General features: G+C 51.0%; 1 protein-coding gene across 1 annotated transcript in view; it reads right to left on the bottom strand.

Annotated features, from left to right (window-relative positions):
• The window catches only part of APCDD1L (APC down-regulated 1 like), a 42,562-nt gene extending 24,801 nt beyond the window's left edge, over positions 1–17,761 (bottom strand). The window contains exon 1 of the mRNA XM_019637199.1: positions 17,482–17,761. Coding sequence (XP_019492744.1) covers positions 17,482–17,530 — 49 coding nt within the window. The 5' untranslated portion in view covers positions 17,531–17,761. The remainder of the gene's footprint in view (positions 1–17,481) is intronic.
• Between the last annotated feature and the right edge of the window lie 4,198 nt (positions 17,762–21,959).

Raw genomic sequence — 21,959 nt, 5'->3', positions numbered from 1 at the left:
ATTACATATAATATATATATATTACATATAATATATATATTATTATATATATATATATATATATAAATACTGTGCCCAGTAATTAGAGAATTCACATTCTTTTGGAGCACACATGCAGCATATACAAAAGCTGACCCCATACTAGGCCATGGAAAGTATCAACAAATTCAAAGAATTGGTATCATCAGGCCACATTTCTGACCACAAGGCAACTAAATTACAAGTCATAAATTAAAACTTTTTTTTTTTAATTTCGATGTGTTTGGAAATTGAAAAAACTTCTGAAACACTCAGGCATCAATGAAGAAATGAAAATAAAAGTTTAGAGCTTAGAGCTCAGCAAAAAGTGAACATAGTTTTGTTAATCAACATGCTTGAATCTTCCACAACAGTTTCTTCTTACATTTTTTGGGGGTGTATAGTCTGTTTGCCTCTTCATAGGACAAAGACTTTGCATTTTCATTTTCCAAGGGAAGAGTAGAAAGTCCATTCAGCCTTTCTTTTGCCTTTGTGGACTGAACATAATTTTGGTTACTGACAATTAGAAAAGTTTTTTTTCAGCTCCACAACTTAACTGTTACACTGTCATACATTGCAGGGGTTGTTATCAAATTTTGGAAAACCTCTGTCCACTTTCTCTCATGTGTGAGTTATGAGATGTCAGGTCATGTCCCGTGGACGAGCTCTGGTGCTGGGTATTTGATGCCCTGTCTCTCCTCCACCACATGGTTTTGGTGACCGCGCCAGAGAACAAATTCAAACGCACTTTCCTGTCACGACAGTGGGTATAGGTAGGTAGTTCGGAGAGAAGCAAGAGTATTCCTGGGAGCTACGCCCACAGGGCTCCGGTAGCGATAACATAACTACACATGGAAGCGGCTGCAAAACACACAAACATGTCCTCCTGCGTAAAATCATTCCAAACTCAACTTCCCCTTGAGCTGGACCCTCCAATGCCCGTGGGGGCTGCAGCCCTTGACAGCAAGAAGCACCGTGATGCACAAACGTCAGAGTGGAAAGAGCCAGAGAAAGAGTGGAGGACACTGTCCCCTGACTGACTCATGTTAGAGTATCTTACATTTTCAATGTCTACAACAAATTGATGTTCATGTGAGCATGTTGCTAGCATTCCTGCCCCACTCCAGGTTTTGAAAGGACCCTCATGAGAGACAAACTCGGAAGCTTTTCGAGGACAGTGGGAGGGAGGCACGACAAAGGAAAGTTACACGACAATCTCATTGATGGACATGGTTGCAAAAGTCCTAAATAAAATATGAGCGAACGGAGTACAGGAGTTTATAAAAAAAAAAAGCATGCAGTGTGTCCATGTTGGGTCTATCCCAATAATGCAAGAGTGTTTAATTTTAGAAAAACCTATAAACATCATCCACTACATTCACAGGTTGAAAGAGAAAAAACATATAACCTGCTCATAGATGCAGGAAAAGCACTCGATAAAATTCCACACCCTTTCACCATTTTAAATACATCTTATCAAAAGAGAAATAGTTTGAAATATTGTTATGCTAAATAAGGGCATTACCAAAATCCCTACATTAAATAATAATGCTTCCTGGTGAAAAACCGAACTTTTGAGTTCAGGAATAAGATGGCATCCACCTCACAAAATGAATGCTAATTACTCCCAGCATTTACTGAAGGTCCAGCAGAAAGATAAGAAAAAGGAATAAAAGGAATAAGAATTAGAAAAGAAATAAAGTGACAACTATTTGTAGATGATATGATTATCAAGTTACCAAACTCAAAAATCTATAGAAAAATTATTAGAAACAATAAGTGTTTAGCAAGATGGCTGGATAAAAAAAAATAATGTTCAAAAATCAATTACATTCTGTAACAGGACAAATGTACTATTACAATAATAGTAAAAAGTATAAGGTACCTAGGAATAAATCTAATGAAAGTAAGCAAGACATATTTGGAGAAAATTATAAAAATGTATTGAAAGACATTAAAGAAGGCATAAGTAAATGAAGTGATATATATCCGTGGACAGGAACTATCAAGAGATGTCTGTTCTCTAAAAACTGACCCACAGGCAATGTATTCCAGCCAAAATCCCAACAGGTTATTTCATTTTATTCTTTTTAGGATCTTGACAAGATGGTTATAAAATTTATGTGTAAGAGCAAAGCTGTCAGAATTGAAGAAAAATAAGGAACGGGTGTGTGTGTGCTGTATCAGAGATCAAGATTTATTGAGAACTGGAGTAATTGTAACACTGTGCGTTCTGTGAAGAGATAAATAATTGACCAGAAGAATGACTGGGAGCTCCAGCTACTGACCCATGGAACGTATAAGCTTGATGTACGTCAGGTCTGCGGATCAGTGGGGAGCCGATGGCCAGGACAGGTGGTTATCTACGTGGAAAAGTAAAAGAAATTGGACCCCTTCCTCACACCACAGCCCCAAGTCAATTTTCAATTGAGGACAGACTTCAATGTAAATGGCAAAATGCTAAAGCTTTCAGAAGAAAGTGTAGAAGAATATCTTTATGATCTCAAGATAGCGAAAACAAAAACACGAAAAATGAAAACAAAACACGAAAAGTGTTCCCATGGGAAGATGAGCTGCTAAATATGACTACATGAAAATTAGGAACTCCTGTTACTCAAAAGCCACCAGAAAGAGAACGATAAGGAAGGCCACAAACCTGAAGATATCTTCAGCCCATATAACAGGATGTGTAAATTCCTGCAAATCTTAAGGAAAAGACCCAGCAAAGCAATAGAAAAATAGGCATAGGACTCAAGCCAGTTTTTCACAGAAGAGTTACAGAATGGTAAGTAATACTACGTAGAGATATTCAAACCCATTCGTAGTTAGGGCCATGCAAATTAAAACCCAATGAGGTAATATTTTTGTACTCATTCGATTATCAAAAACTATGAATTCTCAAAAAAGCAAATGTAGGTAGGGGAAGGTTGGTGGGAGCATAAATTGGGGATAACTACTTCATAAGAGAGTTTTTGTAAATTAACTTTATAAAAGCTTACAACATGAGACGAGTGGCTTACAAACATTTTCTGTGACTCACAGAAATGCATTTTGACACCAACATCTGACATGTACGCCTGCACGCAAATGCACACACATGCACACACACACACACACACACACACACACACGCCTGCACGCACATGTACTCATTCATCAAATGTTTCTTCACCTGACTGTGAACCTGGGGAGGGCTGGGACAGCTCCGTCTCGCTCAACGTGTTATCTGCCAAGCGTGGTGCCATACCTGCCAGGGTCACACACATCCTTGGCCACCACCGGGATCAACTACATAATTGGCAGGGCCCAGTACTAACTGGAAAAACAAAGCCTTTGTTTAGAAAGTTTTGAGAATTTCAAGGTGGTGACAGCAGAGCACTAAACCCAGTGGGGACCCTTTCGAGCCGGGGCCCTGTGCGACTGCCCAGCCCGTGCGCCCACACAGCCAGGCCCCCATAGATACATCTGTGAAAGAACTGAAGCCTTATCAGGACATCACAGGCCCTTGGAGGGACATTGTGTCTCCTAATCGTGAACGTGCATTAGCTCCCTTGCTGAAGTCCTGCTTTTCCCCTGATACACTTGGTCTTCACTCCCCCTGTACCTGAGGTCCCTAGAAGGCAGGGACCATGGCCACAGCACCCTGAGGCTGGAGCCCAGGCTGGACCAGACGAATCTAGGTTGGATTCCAGGTTGTGCAACCGTGAGTGAGCTGCTGGTGCTTTACGCCACCGTGAGCCTCAGTTTCCTCATCTGTGCAATGGGGGCAGAGGCTTGCTGTGGGGAAAGGGGTAGCACAGGTGAAGTGCGTCTCCGCGTGGTGCCTGCCATGTACAAGAAGCCCAATCTGCGTGTGCGTGATTCCTGTCGCAACACAGAACACGAACTGTGGACTCTTAGCCAGAGGCCCCAACCCACTCCAACATCCTCAGCTGCTGACAGGGCCATCAGCAGAGCAGGCGTGTCACCTCCCTGCACTGGGCCAGGACCTCCAGCAATGATGTCACTCACTGCCTGTGTGACTGTGGGTCCCTGGCGCCCCGCCCCACGCCTCTGTGTCCTCACCCTCAGCCTGGGGCTGACACAGTCACATCACATGTTCCCAGTGCTGGCAGCGAGGACAAGTGACAGAGGGTGGCACGAGGCCTGGCACGCTGTGGGTGGCAGCGATGCCCACTTTTGATGACTATTTTTATGAGCAGATGAGGCAAGGGGCATTTCTCTTCAGTCCCACTTCCCCCAGGGTTAATGAGTTCAGGTTGGTTTTCTGAATCCTGAAAAGAAATGGTAGTGTTTGCAAGTCATCGCTTTATTTAGTGCTGACCTGTGCCAAGCCCTGGGTCAGGCGTGAGGAGACATGGAGAGGAACAGGACGCGTCATAGCGCCACAGGGGTTCCCAGCCCTGCCCGGGTGCCGGACCCCAGATGAATCATCACTGTGTGGTGTGTGAGAGAGGCGTGCACCCGGTGGGGAGTTGGGGGGCGTGCCCATGCCTACCACCCCTGGAGCAGCCCCCCTCAGAGCCAGGCGGGAGCAAGACAGAAAAGCGGGGTTCCACTGAGACAGGCTGGCCATGGGGGGCGTCAGTGGGGCTGCCCAGCTGGGACCAGTGGGAGCCCTTTGAAGGGGTTGTAGGCGCTTAGGGGGGCACCGGTGGCCTGCCACGCAGTGCCAAGGACTCAGCTGTGCCTTTTCGAGGACTGAGTGTGGGAGAGGCACCAGGCACTCTGGAAGGGACCAGTGGCGGTGACAATGGCGTGCTACTAATCCCTCCGAAATCGCTTTGTCCTTCCCCTGCCACCCTGTGCAACCGGCTGGCCTGATCCAGGGCTGGTGGGGGCGGGGGCCACAGATGGAAGGGCGGCTCGAGTGGAGGCTGGCGGGGGCGGGACAGGAGCCGGAGGGCTGCACACATGGACGGTCACGTCCACCTTGACAGCCCACTTCACAGAGGAGGAGACTCGGCCCCTCGTGTCTTATTCAGGGAGACCCCTGGGGCGGCCGTAACAAGGCCCCACAGGCTAAGGAGACCTAAGCCACAGAAATGGGTTCTCTCACACGCTGGAGGCGGGAGCCCAGACCCAGGGGTTGGCAGGACTGGTTCCTCCTGAGGCCTCTCACCTCGGCTGCGGTTCATGGCCGCCGTCTCCTTCCTGTCATCACATCAGCTTCCCTCTGAGGGGTTGTGTCCACGTTTCCCCTTTTTATGAGGACACTAGTCCTACTGGATGAGGACCCACCTAATGACCTCATTTTAACTCGATCCCCTCAGTAAGGACCCTTTCTGCAAATAAGGTAACCTTTTAAGGTACTGGGGGTTATGACTTCAGCCTACAGATTTTTTGGGGGGTGGCGGCATGGTTCAACACCTAACACTCCAGCTCACAGCGCTGGTGGGACACAGGCTGCTCTCCAGCCTCTAATAATATATCCTCATTATTCCGAAAGGACGCAGTGCAGAGAAGCAGCGTTCCTGTAGTGCCCTCCCACGTCCGTCTCCCCTCCCCAGCAACAACCGTTATTATTAGTTTGTGTATCTTTCCAGACCTCTTTCTATGAAGGAATATACATAAATATGTGTTGTGGTGGAGGGAGGCTGTTTTTAAAATAAAATGTAAAATCCTGTTACGGTGAAAAACCTGGCTAATGAAAATTATGTTTCAAAATAGACTGAGGCGTTCTTTGTGCTAAATATGGTGTTCTTTGTCTCATTTGCAATGGAAAAGTCCCTTGTTTCAAAAAAATAAAAAAGAAAAAGAAAAGAAAATACATTATTAAGAGGCCTTACAATACAAACCACATTTTCCAATTCAATAGCGTACAAGGTCAGCCAAGCAAAGACAATGTCGACTAGCTTCAGAAGCGTCTTGCTCAATAATGAAATTTGTTCAGAGGGGCGGCGTTGTAATCAGAGCCCGGTGTAAGCCCGTTGTGGTGCTGCTGAAATCTTAGCTCCGAAATGAACCCCTTCAGTAACCGGGAAATGATTAAAGGATGCTTAAGTGCAATTTCAGATGCCACATTTCCTGATTAACAAGGATATCATTTCTTGAAGGGGGAAAAAAAAAAGGAAAAAAAAAAAAAAGGAGAGGGTTCTGTTTATATCCTTGGTTTTCCTGAATTGGCCCTTGTGCCGAAGGAATAGGCCACATGCCACTGGTCAAGGTGGAAGCTGATAAGGATACACTTGAGCAGGAAGAGGGTCTTAAGGGGCCAACAGGGCTGGAGGAGGAATTTTAGGAGAATGTGTCTGTGCTGGCCACCCGCATTCTCGCTGGACCTGGAGACCAGCTGGACCCACGCGTCCTGTCCCTGATACCCTGGTCTCCACTGGAATGTCAGCCTCCCTGACGGCAGGTCCTAAAGCTAGAGCTGTTTATAGAATATGCTGCCTCCTTCTATGGGCCAAAGCCCCTTGCCCTTGGAGGCTGCCCCCGTGCTGTCACCTCCTGCTGGCTGTCATCTCTAGCCACCGGCCACTGCTCTCACATCTCTACCCCTTCTGTTGGAATCTCATCTCCAGCACTTGCCCACCTGGGTGGCTGGTCCCTCACTTTGGCTTCAGAGCCCTCCAACTCCTCATTTCTTCCACCTGCTCGACTAATTAGGACACTGTGGGGGGTGGCCCACCCCGCTCTTGGAGTGTCTACCACCTGCATTAGGACTTTGTGGCTGCTGTTCACACATGTCTCTGCAGCCACCTCTAAGGTCTGCGCAGGAGGGGCTGTGGCCTCAGTTGTAAACAGTAGCTTTCGGTGAGTAATAACATAGCTAAAAACATCTCTGCTCTCAGATCTCTTAAGCCCAACCCAGCCAAGCACAATTCTTGACTTCCTCTACCTCTAATCCAATCCCATCGTATGGGTGACAGCTAGCCCCTAAGGCCAGTTCGAAAGTTAGAAAGTGAGTTAGAAAAAGGCACCTCTGCGTAGGCACAGTCCCCACCGGGGCCCCTGGCTGGGCTTGAGGAGCACAGACCGCATCTCACCCTTGTCGTGACGGTTCGACCACCACAGTACTCATCCCCCTTCCCCAGATCTCATCACCCCTCTAGTGCCAGATATCTGGGGAGTCATCACTTAGCCCCCTGTTGTGAGCTGAATTGTGTGTCCCCGCAAGAGATACATTCAAGTCCTAAAGCTCCTGGTACCCGTGAAGGTGACCTTGGAAACAGGGTGAGCTGGCCTGCTCACCTCTCTGACCTGTGCTAGCCATTCTGCCGTTCTTTCAGTTTCTTAAATGGGCCCAAGTGGCTTCCGTTTTAGGACCCAGCTTCCAGGTCACCTTCTGGGACAGGGCACCTCATCTGGCAGCCCTACCTCCCCGTCGTATCACACTACTCCCTTTCTTTTTTTCATTTCATAGTGCTATTGCCATCAGTCATTTTCTTGTTTACTTATTTGTTTTCTTATTTATTGTCTGTGCTCCCCTGCTGCCCCTCACCCAACTAGAATGCAAGTCCCACCAGGACCACACCAGGCCTACTGTGTTTGCTGTTGTGTCCCCAGGGTGTAAAAGAGTGCCTGGCACATAGTAGGCACCCCCTGAAATGCCCACTGAAGAACTGAATACTTGAATGAAGAAACATTGCTGCCATCGAGTTGAAGTTACATGAAGTTATCGAAAAACATAGTAAGTACATGGTTATTCATTTAAGCTTTCCCCAAATTAGAATTTGGAGTAGAGAGAAAATGAAGGTTGTCTTTGTACTTAAATTAAGCAGGATAAAAAAAAGAAAAGGACTTTCTGAGCAAATTATGTAAACAGGGACTATGTTTCACCCTCTTAGTAATGAACTCCAGAGGCTCTGGCCTCAAACACCCTGAGAAGCTCTCTGGCAATGAATATGCAAATTGCAAATGATTCTGTGTCCTCATTGAAACCCTTATAGGATTTTGGAGGCGCAGGGTCCTAACCTCCCTTTCCTAGCCCCTGTCAGCAGCAATGATGAATGCCCTGGATGGAAGTGGACTTAGTGCTTTACGTGGAACCTGGAACTCTGGCTTCCCAGGAAGTCAGGCTGCCCCTGGCCACCTTCAGTGACAGAAATGCATTCATCTCTGAATTGCCCCCATGCAGACATCTACAGTCTCTGAAAGCTTGGGGTGGGGCTTACCAGGCAAATACAGCTAGTCACTCAGTCACGAGGTTATTACCTTCTCTAAGATTTCAGTGTTTCCTTTAGATTTCCTTTTGCCTCTGCAAAAGGCCGGTGAAAATGCAAAAGCATTGTAAGACCAGAGAAGACAAAAGCAAGCCCAAACATCGATCGTTGTGAAAACCCAGGCCCTCTCCCTCACCAGCACGTTGGTTTTCATTTCAGTAACTGTGGGTTGCTGTGAAGGAAATTGTAGCCCATCCGAATTTGGTTAAAGCTTCTGGGCCAAACAGTAGACTTAAGTTTCAAACTATCTAGAAACCACACCCAACCACCAAAAACACATGTTAAAACAACTCTAATTGTATATTTCAAAGAACAAGTAATTTTGTTTTGCTGCGGTCCCTGGTAATTCCAAGCTAAACACATTCATGTCTTGCTCTCTGTTTTTATGCATATTTTGGGGAAAGAGTGGGGTTGGGTGTGAGCTATTGCTTTTCTTCCTCTTTTCTGTATAATTTAATATTGAGGCTTGTGGAGGACAGCACAGGTTTTGTAATGCGCATTGAGCTCTGGGGTTAGCTAACAATGGGGACCAAAGCACGTAGGCTATTCAGCTAACTGTTCAGACAGCAGGGTCTCAAAATGGACATTGCAGCATATTGGTTAGGGGCTTTGGTCGCAAGCAACAGAAGCCACAGTGGACTCATGGAAGCCAAAAAGGGGTCCCGTGAAAGGGCAGGGGTGCTCACTGAACTAAGGTATGCTCTGGGAATCCAGGTGGTGGCAACTACTCTACAGCTTCTCCAGGACCCCCCTGTGGGCGGGATGCATTTTAGCTTCTGGTGATTGCACGAGAGTCCAGGTCCTGGAGCAAGCCTCGTATTTGCTCATCCTGAGACTTGTGCCCTGGGTGGAGGGGAGGCCCCTTGATTGACAGTTCCTCCAGGATTAGAGTCAGTGGGGAGAATTTTGCTGCTAGCAGGAGAAGGGGACACGGAACCTAGGCAGGCCGGCCAGCACTTGTCTACTGTGGCTTAGCTTCAAGCAGAAGAGGGAGCTGGGAGCAGGAATCCTCAGGGTACAGGCTCCACTGCTAACGGGACCCACAAGTAGCACAATCGACGTCCCTGGCATGGTGGCCAGTGGGTCCCCTGGCCCTTGGGCTGACCATACCGAGAGATTGTTAGTGCCTCAGGGCCACCAGGAAGCATGAGTTCTGAGCTTACTGAGTTCAGTATCTCACACGGTCTGGATGTCTCCTGAGCAACCAAGAGCCCAGCAGGCTGCGGTCTTGCAAGGCCTCTGCCCCTTTTGAAGTTGCCAATCGCAAGGCAGCTGTGAAGACATAATGTAATGCCCCTCTGGTACTTAACAAGAGCAGGCTCGTACTGGACATGAGCTATTGCTGATAAAAGGATCCATCCATAGCTGTGGTCTGGCCTCAGTCACCCTGTTAGGACTCCAGCTCCCGACTCTGAAGCCCCACCCACTTGACTGGGGACAGGGCACCTTTGGCATCTCTCTCTCCTTTCAGCAGGGAGGGCACAGGATGCTGTCTAAATGTCTGGATGGCATGGTGGGGACCCTGCTGTCCCCCAGATCAGCACCCAGGAACACTAGACTGCCTAAGAGCATCTCTACTGCCCAGGACCTCTGGTGCCATTTGGGGTGATCTCACTTCTGACACCAGGACCCAACCCCACAGGCAGGTCAGGTTTCATAAGCCCCAGCCTCCATTCACTTCTCTAACCAGCCTCTCCTGCTGAGGTTCTAGCAAACCTTGAGGGTTGCAAGTCTGGGAGATTGCAAACCCAGCCCCCTCCCTTGAGACTCCCAGCTCCAGATGGAACTGATCCTATAGGAAATGCAGAAGAAAACACGTAAAGATAAAGAAAGAAAACACCCATAATCCCACCTCCCAGAGATAACCACTCATTTCTCATGTTTTTTCTTCTAGTTTTTTGTTTTTAAATAAGGATGCCCCCCCCAAAGAAAACATAATTGAGATCAAATGTACATACACTGTGTTTCTAACATTATGTCAAAAATATCATTCTACATTTTTTTGATACATAATTTTTTTGTGGGTGCATAATTCCTTCAAAATTTATTTACGTCATTGCCTAATGTTGGATATTTAGGTTTTGGTCTCCTGGCCTCCCTTTCCTCCCTGGGTCCCTGGATATGGCTTAGCTTTGTCCCATCACCTCCCAACTGGAGGCTGATCGCATAACTTCTTGAATCTCCACTTCCCACAAACACGTGGTACCACCCTGCCCACCAGAGCGGGCCCTTTCGATGCATCACCAGGCAGAGGCAACCCAGCCCCCCTCATGCCTTTGGAAGCAGAAACGTGGACGTCTGCCTCCCTTCTCTTCCTCTGTGCCCTCATTCTCCTCTGACCTGGTCCAGCCGCCATTTCTGACCTTTCCTCCCCATCCATGCTCCTGATGTCCCAGCATGCTTTGCACCCTCCCCTAAGAAGCAGCGTCGCTTGGTCCTGTCCCCTTAGTAATGATGTAAGTGACATCTACCAAGCTCTGTGCCCGACACTGAGCTACGCTTTTCACATGGACGGTCTCACCTAGTCCTCACAGCAGCCCCGTGGAGTAGACATTATTTTAGCAAAGGAGGAAACTGAGGCACAGAGGAATTCAGTAATTAGAAGTCAGTGGAGCAGCTGGAATTCAAACGCGGGAAATTGAATTCCAGAGCCCAGCCCACGCTGAAGTCTTTGCAGATGGACAATTAAGATCCTTCGCTCTTCAACAGCTCCCAGATTCGCATTTAATTGGGGATTTAAAATGCTGTTCTCGTTAGCATGCCTGTGGTCTCGCTCTGAGTCTGTTACATAAACTGTCGGCCTACATGCCTCAGCGTGTGCGTATCACCTGGTGCCCAGGCTTTGCTCTAAACCCCGGTGCTTTCCCACAGGCAGCAGGCCAGGGCGGTCCTTGCCTGAACTTTGAGCTGAGCTGTCGCTGGGAGGGGGCCGTTGAGGCTTGAAGCTCGGCGGCCCACCAGTTGCGGCCCCTGGGCTTGCCAGCTGGATGGTCTCGAGTGCATGGTGTCGCTTCTGTCCTCTGTAAAATGGGGCCGTGCTTAGGGAGGTGCATTAGGGAGCGTCAAATGAGGTGATGTGTGTAACAGGCTTAGCAAGTGCTTGAGCTGCTTCTCTGTCGCCGAGGAAAGCCAGCGTATCTCTCTCTCCTCTCTCTCGCCCCCTCCCACACAGGGACACTTATGGTGCAGCGACCTAGCCATCTAGTCTCCCCTCTGCGGGGAAAAAAAATGCAGCGTGTGGCTTGTGTCTCACTGCGCATGCTTCGATGGAGGAACCGCGAGAGGCGAGGAACAGTAAGTATATTGTGTTTCCGGAACTGGGGTGAACAAGCAGCAAGCTGGGAAAAGCTGCCACACAGGCAGGAGAGTGCTACTCTGCTCTATGTAAAGAGCACTAACAAATGAATAAGGAGAAAATACTTTAAAAAAAAAAAGTCCAATGTAACAATGTGCAAAGGGAGTGACCAGACCGTGTAGAAGAAGACGAATACCAGGGGTCCCTAAAAATACAACTAGACCTTCCTCTTTGCTCACAATGAAAGGAACAGAAGTCTCAACAACCAAGCGCCACCCCTGGCAAGATTTTTAAAGAATGATAACGACGCGGGCTGGTGAGGATGTAGGAAGCCGGTGCTCCCACAGGCCATCGGTGGCAGGTGTCGATGGGTGTACACCCCTGGAAGGAAGGCTAGCAAAAGAATTTAACACTCACATTTTGCTACAGAGATTCCCCTATTAGGAATTTACAGCCTAATTTGCAGGTGAAGGGGAGCCTGGGGACAGGGAACAGTGTTCTAAGCCGAAGGAACAGCATGTGTGTGTTTGGAGGCTGTGGTGGAAAGGAGTGTGGCTTGATGAACAGGCCAACAGACTTCTGTGTGACTGTGTCACAGTGCTGGTGGCTGGTGGTCACTGTCTTCTCTGAGGAGGAAGAAAGCGTGTCTGTGAAGTGTGTGGGGATGAGGGCCTGGCTGGGACTAAGTCCCACGGATCGTGAGGGGACTCTACATGGTGGCCTTTCTTCCAGTTTACATCCTGACAGACACATTTGAAATCTCAGAAATGCCCCCGATAGTGGTTGACAGCGTCACTTAGATACTGGTGTTGATGGTGGGGAGACGAAATGAGGAAAAAGGAGCCTGAGCTGTGGCCTAGGGGAGATGGCTGGGGAGGGGCTGTGGGTCCGCCCTGCCCCTCATCCCCTGGTGCTGGAAGATGGGGTCGTAGCAGGACCTGGTCAAGTGCTAAGCAGGTACCGTGCTGAGCCCCGCCTGTTGGACATCATGGATGTCACGAGGCACTGAATTTTGAGGGTACTAAAATGATAGGTGAAAGGATGTATCTTGGCACTCGGAGTTGGTGGGGCTCCTAAGAATCAGAGACTTTCAGGGCTGGAAGCAAATCCAGTCAACTCCCTAGCCAATGCTACTCACCACATCAGCCCGTTCGTTCTTGGATGCCGCCAGTGATGGGGAATTCACTACTTGTACCCCTGCTGAATGCCCTTCAGTGGACCCTCTGTTGCCCTTGACACAAAGTCCCACTCCTTCCTGAGGCCGCTGTGGCCTTCCATGATTGAGCTCCTGCCACCCTCCGACCTCTTGTCCCTCTTTGTCCCCTCCCTTTCTCTTGCCAGCCCCGCTGGCTTTCTCTCTGGCCTCTGAACACATCACTGTTTCCTTTCACATCCAGGCCTTGGCACGTGCCAGTCCCTCTCCCTGGATGTGCCTCCTCCTCCAGTTAACTGTCCCCTTTTTTCCAAGTTTCAGCTTATATGTCGCCTTTTTAGGGAGCCCTTTCTTAACCTCCCAACCCACGCTAGTTAGTGCCCCTGGGCCTCCTCCGTATCACACTTGTTACTCTTGTCCTTAATTGCTCATTTAAGATCTAATTGTCCTACTTGACCTTGACTTCCATGAGGGCAGGGAGCTGCCTTATTCACTCCTCTGTCTTCAACGCCTTACACCAGCGAGTGGCACATACACAGCAAGGCACCCAATACACGTTCAGTGTGTTGACACTCAGTTGAGCTCCGCTCTCTGCTCGACAACACTCCCTTTTCCCAGCCTCCCTTGGCCCCCGTCACGGGGGCTGTCATCATTCTCGTTCCACAGATAAGGAACCTGATGATGACAGCACCCACCGCTGGAGCCGGGGGAGGATGAGGCCGTGTACAAGATGTAGCCTGGCTCACCACAGAGGAACAGTTATTAATGTGGTCACTGTTGTTGTGTCATGACAACTGTCATGGTGCTCACACAAAACACCAGAGTGGGGAGGAAATACAGCACCCGCCAAAGGAGACACACATCACGTGACTTGCCCAAACTCAAGCTGAACTGGTGGCTGGCTGAGAGCAGGGGACTGCCTCTTTCTTCTCCAGGTCTGGAGAGTTTCATGCACGGTCTGGGTCTTTGCAGTAAGAGCACGGAGGGTTCCCTGAGCTCTTGATGTCACATACTGACCACACAGCATCTCATTTAACCCTTCTAGCACCCCTTGAGGCCAGAGCTATCACCGTTCCCAGCTCACTCATGGGGACATAGGCTGAACGGGTCCAGGTGACAGACCGGGAAGGTGACAAAGCTACGGTGGAACTCAGGTCTGTCCAGTTCCTAAGATGCTGCTCTCCAGCTCTCAACAGCACAGAAAACATGCGTTAGAGCCAGCCAAGCCCAGCCGACCTCGGGGCACACAAGGGGCGGTCCAGGCTGTCTCAGCGCCACTGGACCACTGGATGCCCCTCCAGCTGGGAAGCCTGGCATTCCCAGGAACACACTCTTGCCTCTCCCTTCTGCTGTGCACTTCACTTCCCAGGTCTCAGACAGTTCCTGCATCGAGGTCTTCTGGAAACTCGCTGACTATCCAACGGAGACCGGAAGCTGGCTTTGCACAAAGCCTCCCGAGAGCTGGTTTCAGGAATGACCACACCAGCCTCCTGGCCACAGCTCCTGACCTCCCCCTGCGCCGACCTCAGAATTGTGTTCCTGTCTTAGAGTCCCCCTAGCTAAGCTCAGTTGCCCTCAAGTTCAAATGGATTTCAGCGGCCTCCCTTCCTTTGCATTAGGCTATCGGTCTTCGTTTTCCAGGCCGATTTTGGTGGCGAAGCACCGTATCTTGGAAGTTTTATCAGGGGCTCATTCTGGCTTAAAAGCTTTCGTTAACACAGTTAACTTCCCAGACATCGCGCAAGTATTTCTTCATGAGTAGCTTCTAACGGGTTCACCATCCAGATGGTTTTGAAATCAAGAAAGCTGCTGTATTTGCCTTGAGCTGGTTATTTCAAATTTGGAGATTACAGCCTGGGTCAGAAGATAAGTGAAACAGCTGGCCGCGATGAGCCGTCTGTCTACGAGGCGTGCCCCGAAGCAGCAGAGGTTTCTGTTGGTAATTTCCTTTGTTTTAAATAACGAATGCAATTACCAATCTCTATTCACATTTGATTTTCGGACGAGTGTACTTCATTTTCTTCCCAGTTTTTCTTCTCAGTTTTGCAGCGGAGCCCCACATCGATGACTCCTTTATTAGGGAGTAGCCTGTGATTTTGTTCTGGTTAATCTAAATGATAACTTGCCATCGCAAAGTATATGGTTAGAGATAAAAGCAGGGCTGAAATTAGACCCCCAAAAATGAGGGGGAAAAAAGAAGCTGTGGTTTCTTATTTTCCCCCTCAAGCATAAATTGTTGAGTAAGGAGATTTTTAAAAGCCAGAAATTGCTGTGGAGCAAACCAGGGCTGGGAGCTGGTGAAACGGCCCAGGACACATCTGGCATCACAGGGTCCTGAGGACGGCCTGCTGCTGTGGTGACTGACCGCGCTCACCCACAGCCCAGTGCCTGTCATCCAGCAAGAGGGCATTCTCACAGACAAGAGGGAGGGCGCCCGAATGGGAAAGATCAACATCCAAATTAGAAACTACCTAAGCTGCATTGTTGTTCTTGGGGCCCCGCTGTGCCTTTGCTTTCCTGATTGCTCAGAGCAAGAATAACAAAATCCATCCAGCCCCGTGATTTTGGCAGATTCATCAAAAAGCTACCACTGGAGTTTGAGGTATCCACACCAGCGGTTCTCAACCAGGGGCCATTTTACCCCCAGGGAACATTTGGCAGTGTCCAGAGACCGTTTTTGTCGTCGAGGTGTAGTACAATAGATAGAGGCTGGGGATGCTGTAAACATCCTACAGTGCACGGGACGCCACAGCAGAGAAAGATCTGGAAAACAAAGTCAGGAGTTCTGAGGTTGAGAAGCCCTGGTGTGTGTGGGGGTGTGTGTGTGTACTCAGCGTGAATTCATGTGGCGGAGCAATTGGTGCACCCTTCTCCACAAAGTTTCTGGAACCTGGAGACATGAAGTTCAGGCATGCCTCAGCTCAGGTACCTAAATTATGTAAGTTTCTGAGGATTAACTAGGATCTGTTTCCTTTCACTCAAAGCAAAAGGATATTGTTGCCTGGTGGTACAGCCAGTGGTGAAAAGGACTTTTGAAAAACAGTGTCCAGTGGAAAATGGTCCCCGGCCTAGGACAGGGAATGACAGAGGAGGTGGGAACAGGGTCACCATCCTTTCTAGTGTCTGTGTCTGACTTGGGGGCCAGCTGATGGCCTCCTCCATGTGCCTCGGGTCCAGCCCGCACTCCTGGCTTTTCTCCTGTGAAATCGGTCTGACTTGCCGTGGTGAAAGGTCGAAAACGGGCGAAGCAGCAGGAGTCCCCCACAGCAAGCTGTGATGCAAACTTCCAATGATTTTATTGGCATGACGAGAAGCCCAGGGTCTGCCAAGGACAATAGCCCCGCGCTGTGACCAAGACGGCGGGCTTTTGGGGGTAATCTGTCCTACTGCCCTGGACTGCTCTATTCCCACAGGATGGAACAGCTTGGGGAGGAGGCAGAGGAAAGCATCAAGATAGACGCGCCATTCCCCCCCCCCTTCCCATCTCAGGCCCCAAAGGGCGAATGTAGATGGTCCTCTCAGCCTTGGCACCCCCTCTCTCCTGCTTTCCTTGCCCTCCCTACCCAGCCAACAGGGCTGTCTTGGCCCATTTTTGCACTGATGGAGGACTCCTCTGTCATGGAGAGCCACGTGACGCTTTGCCTCCATCCCTGTGATGAATGTACCCTTTGATGATCTACCTGCAACTCTTCACACTGCTAACCCCTCCCATCTCTTCTCCAAATACCGTGTTTACAAATTTGGGGTTCGGAAGAAGACTGTGATTGAGGAGCTGCTGGAGGCAGCCCTGACTCTGCTCTTTGCTTGTAAACGGGGTCGGGAGTGCCCGGTGACCTGTTGGCCCGGGCACCTGGCTGCCACTGGCCGCGTGCTTCTTTGGTGCCAGGCAGCATGCTAAGTGCTCCCTCTGAACACCTCCTGGTGCTCCTCACAATAATCCTAGACAGAGGTGAGGGTTTAGTGAGCCCATTTGACGAGAAAGTGGAGGCTAAGAGCTGATGGATATGCCTGCCTGAGGCCACACAGGTTGACAGGAAGCTAACCTGGGCTTCTGAGCTGGGTGGTCTGACTCTAAGGCAAGAATTCCTAACCCTTCACAGTGTGAGGGCACACCTCCACGATGGTGGGTGTTATTGTCATGTATGCCAATGGTGGCACACCATGGTCAATTGGCATTTGTAGAGTTTCACTCATTCCCACCCCCTAAGAAGAGACAGTGGGACAGCAGTTAGTCCCGGAGAAGGCACTGTCTCCTCTACCAGAGGTTCCTGGGGTCCCTTGGCGAGCTCCCAACCCCCCTAATCTTCATCCCCCACCCTCCCGTCAGGCTTGCTGGGCAGCAGCCTAGTCTCAGCATCACTGCACCCTCCCCTAAATTCTCCCTCAGCTCTGCAGCAGGACACAAATCCTGAGCACCCACAGGTGCAGGATTCAGTGGGGAAGGCCAGACCCTGCAGCCCTGGTCTGAGTGACCTGGGGCTTGTACCCTGCCATGGGGGTCTCAGTGGGCCTGAGATCCTCCTGATCTTCTTGGAGATCCCTGTCCCCCTGGAGCCTGGCTCCAGGGGCTACTCACAGTGCCTGGAGGTCAGGCCCCAGGTGCACGCAGAACGGAGGGGTGCGCACTTGGCATGGTGACGCGGCTCCCTCACGCAGGGCCCAGGAGGAGCCTGGAGGCGCGGCAGGTGCCGGCCAGGTGAGGCTGGAGAAGGGCGCTCAGGACGCAGCATCACTGACCCGGCCACAGGCCCATGCAGCAGTTCCCAAAGGACCCTTGGGGAACGTCAGATGGCGAGCTCCCTCCCTTCCGACCTCAGGCATCGAGCCGGTGGGGGAACGGTGGCACCTACCTCCTAAAAGTACCAGGACGCAAGCGTAGGGGAGCATGGCTGCGGGCATCCCGTCGGGGCTGGCAGGACGGCCCTCCCGGCGCCTCTACGGTGCGTGGAGGGGAGGAGCGGGCGCCGGGCTCTCGGGCAGCAGCGGACGCTGGCGGCCCGGCTGGGGTCCTGCGAAGAAGTTGCAAGGGTCCTGCGCCCCCCTTGGCGCTCACACGCGCTCACCCTCCCGGCTGTTGATAGTTGTAAGTTGAGCTGCGCACTCATAGGTCCAACTTGCCAGAAGAGGTGGAGACAGCCCCGGCGTTGCGCGCACACTAGCGCAGCGCGCCCAGCCCTCCGGCGCAGCTCCTGCTCCCATTCAGACCCTCCAGCCGACCCCCCTCCGTCCCCTGCCCCTCACCTCCCCAAAGTCTTCGCAGTGAGCAAGGAGGCCTCCCTCAATTCTTGTCCTGGTCAAGCCAGAGCGGTGCGCTCCTGTCGCCAAAATGCACCCCTAACTGGGCTGGTACCTGGACCGACAAGGGGGGCGGTTGGGAGTCGGGCAACCCTTCTATGCCTCGCTGGGTCCCCGGACCCCTGAAGTTTCTATTCAGGCCTTCCAGACACTCTTGGAAAAGTCGAGAAACTTCGAGCCTGGGGAGCACAGTGAAAGTGGCCAACCTGGGACTCCCAGCAGCCAGCAGCTGCTCTCCGTAATTAGCTCCTCTGGGCTCCAAAGAGCATCTAGGCAAATAGTGTGGAGCCTACCAGGGCGGGTCCCCCCACCTGCCCGCCCCAACTCTTCCTCCTGCACCATCCCCCAGCTTCCATCTGAGTCAGTTTAGGGTGGCAGTGGAGAGGCAAGGGCGCTGGGGGGGGGGAGGCGGGGCACACACTGGATGCCCCAAAACTATCACCTCGCCCCGCCCCAGGCAGCCCCCCACCCCCCAGTGGCAGGCACAGCCTGCAGGAAGGTGGTGCACATCCGGAAGGAGGACCTTCACAAGTTGCTGGGTTTATGAATGAAGGAGGGAAACAGAACCACTTGGATTGTTCCTGCCTGCATGGACCATCTGGATACCTGAAGTAAAGCTGTGGGGGTGGGGATGGGGGCTGGCGATGTGTAGATGTCCGTGTCTATTTTCATTGTGTTGCCATTAACAGAGAGAGAGAGAGAAGATAGAACACAGAGAGAGAAGAGATAGAAAGAAAAAGAAAAAAGGAAAGAGAAAGTAAAAAGCGGGGAGGGGGAGAGAAAGAGAGGAAAGGAAAAAGAAAAGGGGAGAGGAGAGAGAGACACGGAGATTGTCCCCTTGGGGAGGGCTTGGGGACTTGGGGACAGGTCTGTGCTTAAGGTGCATACCCAAGCCATCCTTGTGTTTACACACCCATCTGTCCATGGCTGTGGACTGCTCTCTTCTGGGGCTCAGGAGACAGAACCCCACCTTTCATTCCTAACCAGAAGCTTGGGTGAGGCTCAGGGGCCCCAAGAGAACTGCAGCTAACTTCAGCCCCCAGCCCGGGTCTGCTGGGGCTGCTGTCCTTACTGCCCCTGTTCTCCACAGGAGACAGACGAGCAGAGATGGCAGGACGAGGCCACAGCATGATCTTACACAGATGGAAATGTGAGAGAAGCGATCAATTCCCTTCCTGAAAATGACATTTTTTTCTGGTCTCTGTGGATTGCTGAGAACAGCATGAGATGCGAGGTGGCCTTGCTGAAGCTGAGATGGGCACCGGCTCCCCGGGCAGACAGTGGCCCCACGCCTCGTATTATATTCTTGGGAAAGGGGTAACTTTGACAGGCAGGAGGAGAGATGCGTGGGCGATTGTTTATAATTGCATAACTGTGATTCTTCGTGGCAATTATGTGTCTTTCTATTTGCCAAATTCACAATTACGGATAGTTTTAAACACTGTGTGCTGTTTTGTCCATGATGGCTGGAGGCTGCACTGTCCGGGCTTCTGTTCTGAATGTGGGCGTTTGGAAGTCCCAGGCCACTCGCAGGGGTCTGAGTATTAATGGTTTGGTGTGTGTGGTGGGTGCTGCCTTGATGTCCTAGGTAGGGTCATAATTCGGTGCTTTCAGAACTTGCACTGCTCTCGGAAGTGGGAACGTCCCCACAAAGTATGGTCCTCATGGATGGATTGCTATATTCACTGGTCATGAAGAGGAATGGCTGATAATTACTGAGGACGTGTTGTGGGCCAGATAGTTTACATGCATATACTTTATATGCAAACAACCGGATGAGAAGTAGCCCCATTTTACAGAACTGGGAAACAGCTCAGAGAGGTTGGGCCACTGGCCCAAGGCCACACAGCGGGAAGGTGGTAGAACTCCCAGGGCCTTGCTTCCGACCACTAGGTTCTGTGTCTCCATGGGGTGCCTGGTCTCACCGTGCTGTCCACTCCGTTCTGAATCTGAAGATCTGAGTGAGAAAGTCCGTCTATAATAGCAGCCTTTCTTTGGAGAGGCTTAGGAGTGACAGGGCAGTGCTCTTCCAAAGTGCTTCCTAATCCTTAGCTAAACAAAGCCTGAGGTTGAGACGGAGAGGGCAGTGGTAGGACCTGCCCCACGGGTCCCCACACTAACCGTGTGCGGGGCTGGGAGAGTAGGGGTAGCCGGCAAGGGTATTTGGGCTGCCTGGTGCAGTCCCTCCTTCTATGGTGAGAGAATGGAAACACAGGGCAGATAAGCTACCTTTCTGAGGCAATGCACGTTTTACTATAAAGAATGAAAAAAGCAAAGAAAATGAACGAGTCATGTGTGAACAAGACTCTCCTCTCATCCCAAGGAGATCAAACAAAAGAGGACGAAGGAACCGAAGCTAAAACTTATTTATTGGCTTCAAATGTGTATTTATTTTTCAAAAAAAAAAGTTATGCTGTCCAGACCTGGCGTTTTGCTAGAGACAGGGCGGTATGCGCTCAGCTCCTGACCCTTTCTTACGTTCGGGACATTTGAAATGGTGGCAATTAGAAGGCTGCTTGGGGGAGAAGCATTCCTTCTCCAGTCCTGGCTCTGCCGGCCCGGACTCGCGTTCATGGGCGTTATTGCATCTCGGCCTCCAGAGCTGGGCTTTTCTGGGTTGTTAACCACAGGGGCCCTCCCCGGGTGGTCAGAGCCGCAGGGGAGGGGGACACAGGGTGGGCTTTCCTAGGACCATGCATAGCCAGTGTGAGGGAGGTGGCCAGGAGCCCGATGTCCGTGATGGGTGAGGGGAGGCCAGCCTTCCACGCCCTGAGTTTATCTCCCACCTCACCTCTGCCCCACAACCAAAGTCTGGGGGTGGGCGATGCAGGGAAGGGCCTCTTCCTCCCCTCCCCACCAAACACCCGCCTCCTGGGAGGATAAGACCGCCCCACCAACTCTTGCTATAAAATGGTCTGTTTCCTCTGCTGGTTATCAGGGGTGTCTGATCAAAGAAATGGTGCCCAGGCCTGGTTATCTAATAACCAAATAAACATCCAGGCTGGCTTCCCGGGTTAGGAATGGCGGGTGGGGCCCCTCTGGATGAAGTCAGGGACAGGCCAGAGTGGGATGGGCCATTGGGACCATCCCTGCCTGCAGAGCGTCACGCTGGCCAGGCCTGGAGCTGACCGCATCCTCTCTATCACCCCGTGTTACAGATGGAGAAACTGAGGCAGGAGAACCGTGTTCCTGCCTTCCTGACACTCACCTGTCCCCGCTGGTAATTGCCCCAGCGTCAGTCTTGTCCCCCATTGTACCACTGTGCCCCTGTGCCTAGCACATTCCTTGTGTGTCCTGGGACTCACTGCATATTTGCTGAATGAACAAGTGAATGAGCAAACAAACTATACAGAATGAGCACTGGCTCCACATCAGAAGACTTGACCTCGAGCCTTAATGCTACCACTCAGCAACTCACCAGGGCCGGGGCTAGTGCGAGGCCCCCGGGGCTGCTCACGCTCAGGTTCATACAGGGTGGTGGGGAGAGGGTGCCTGAAAGTGAGCACCCCTCCCCTTTTGGTCCCTGGGTGCCCCACTTGCCCGCCCTAGTCCTGGCCTGCAGCTCACTCTGGCTCTTGTTTCTTTCTCTGTAAAATGGGGATGATGCCTGTGGTACTTTGTAGGGTTACGAAGACAGAAGTGGGCATTGGGTGCAGGATCCAGTCTTCTTAGGCCCTGAGGCTCTCTGGAGAGAAGTCACAGGTCACACAGCTGATGTGTGATGGAGTCTGGATGAGAACCTGGGGCTTGAACGTCTGGCTCCTCAGCCTGACTCGAAACTGCCTGCATGCTGATGGTTTCTCATCTACCTGTCCCTGGGGGAGGCAGGTTGTGAAAATGCCCTGAGCTGCCCAGAAAACTGCCCCCAGCAGTCCTCACAAGTGTCTCAGTCTTCTTGCTCCAACAGGCTGTTATGGGGAATGGGGTGAGATGCAGGGCATTGGAGGGCTTAACCCAGCACTTGGCACATAGGTGTTTGAGGAACATGTTTTGGATGGATGATGGATGGATGAGTGGGTAGGTGGGTGGGTGG

The sequence above is a fragment of the Hipposideros armiger genome, unplaced genomic scaffold (assembly GCF_001890085.2).
Source record: "Hipposideros armiger isolate ML-2016 unplaced genomic scaffold, ASM189008v1 scaffold_32, whole genome shotgun sequence".
NCBI lineage: Eukaryota > Metazoa > Chordata > Mammalia > Chiroptera > Hipposideridae > Hipposideros > Hipposideros armiger.
This window is presented reverse-complemented; position numbering and strand designations above follow the sequence as displayed.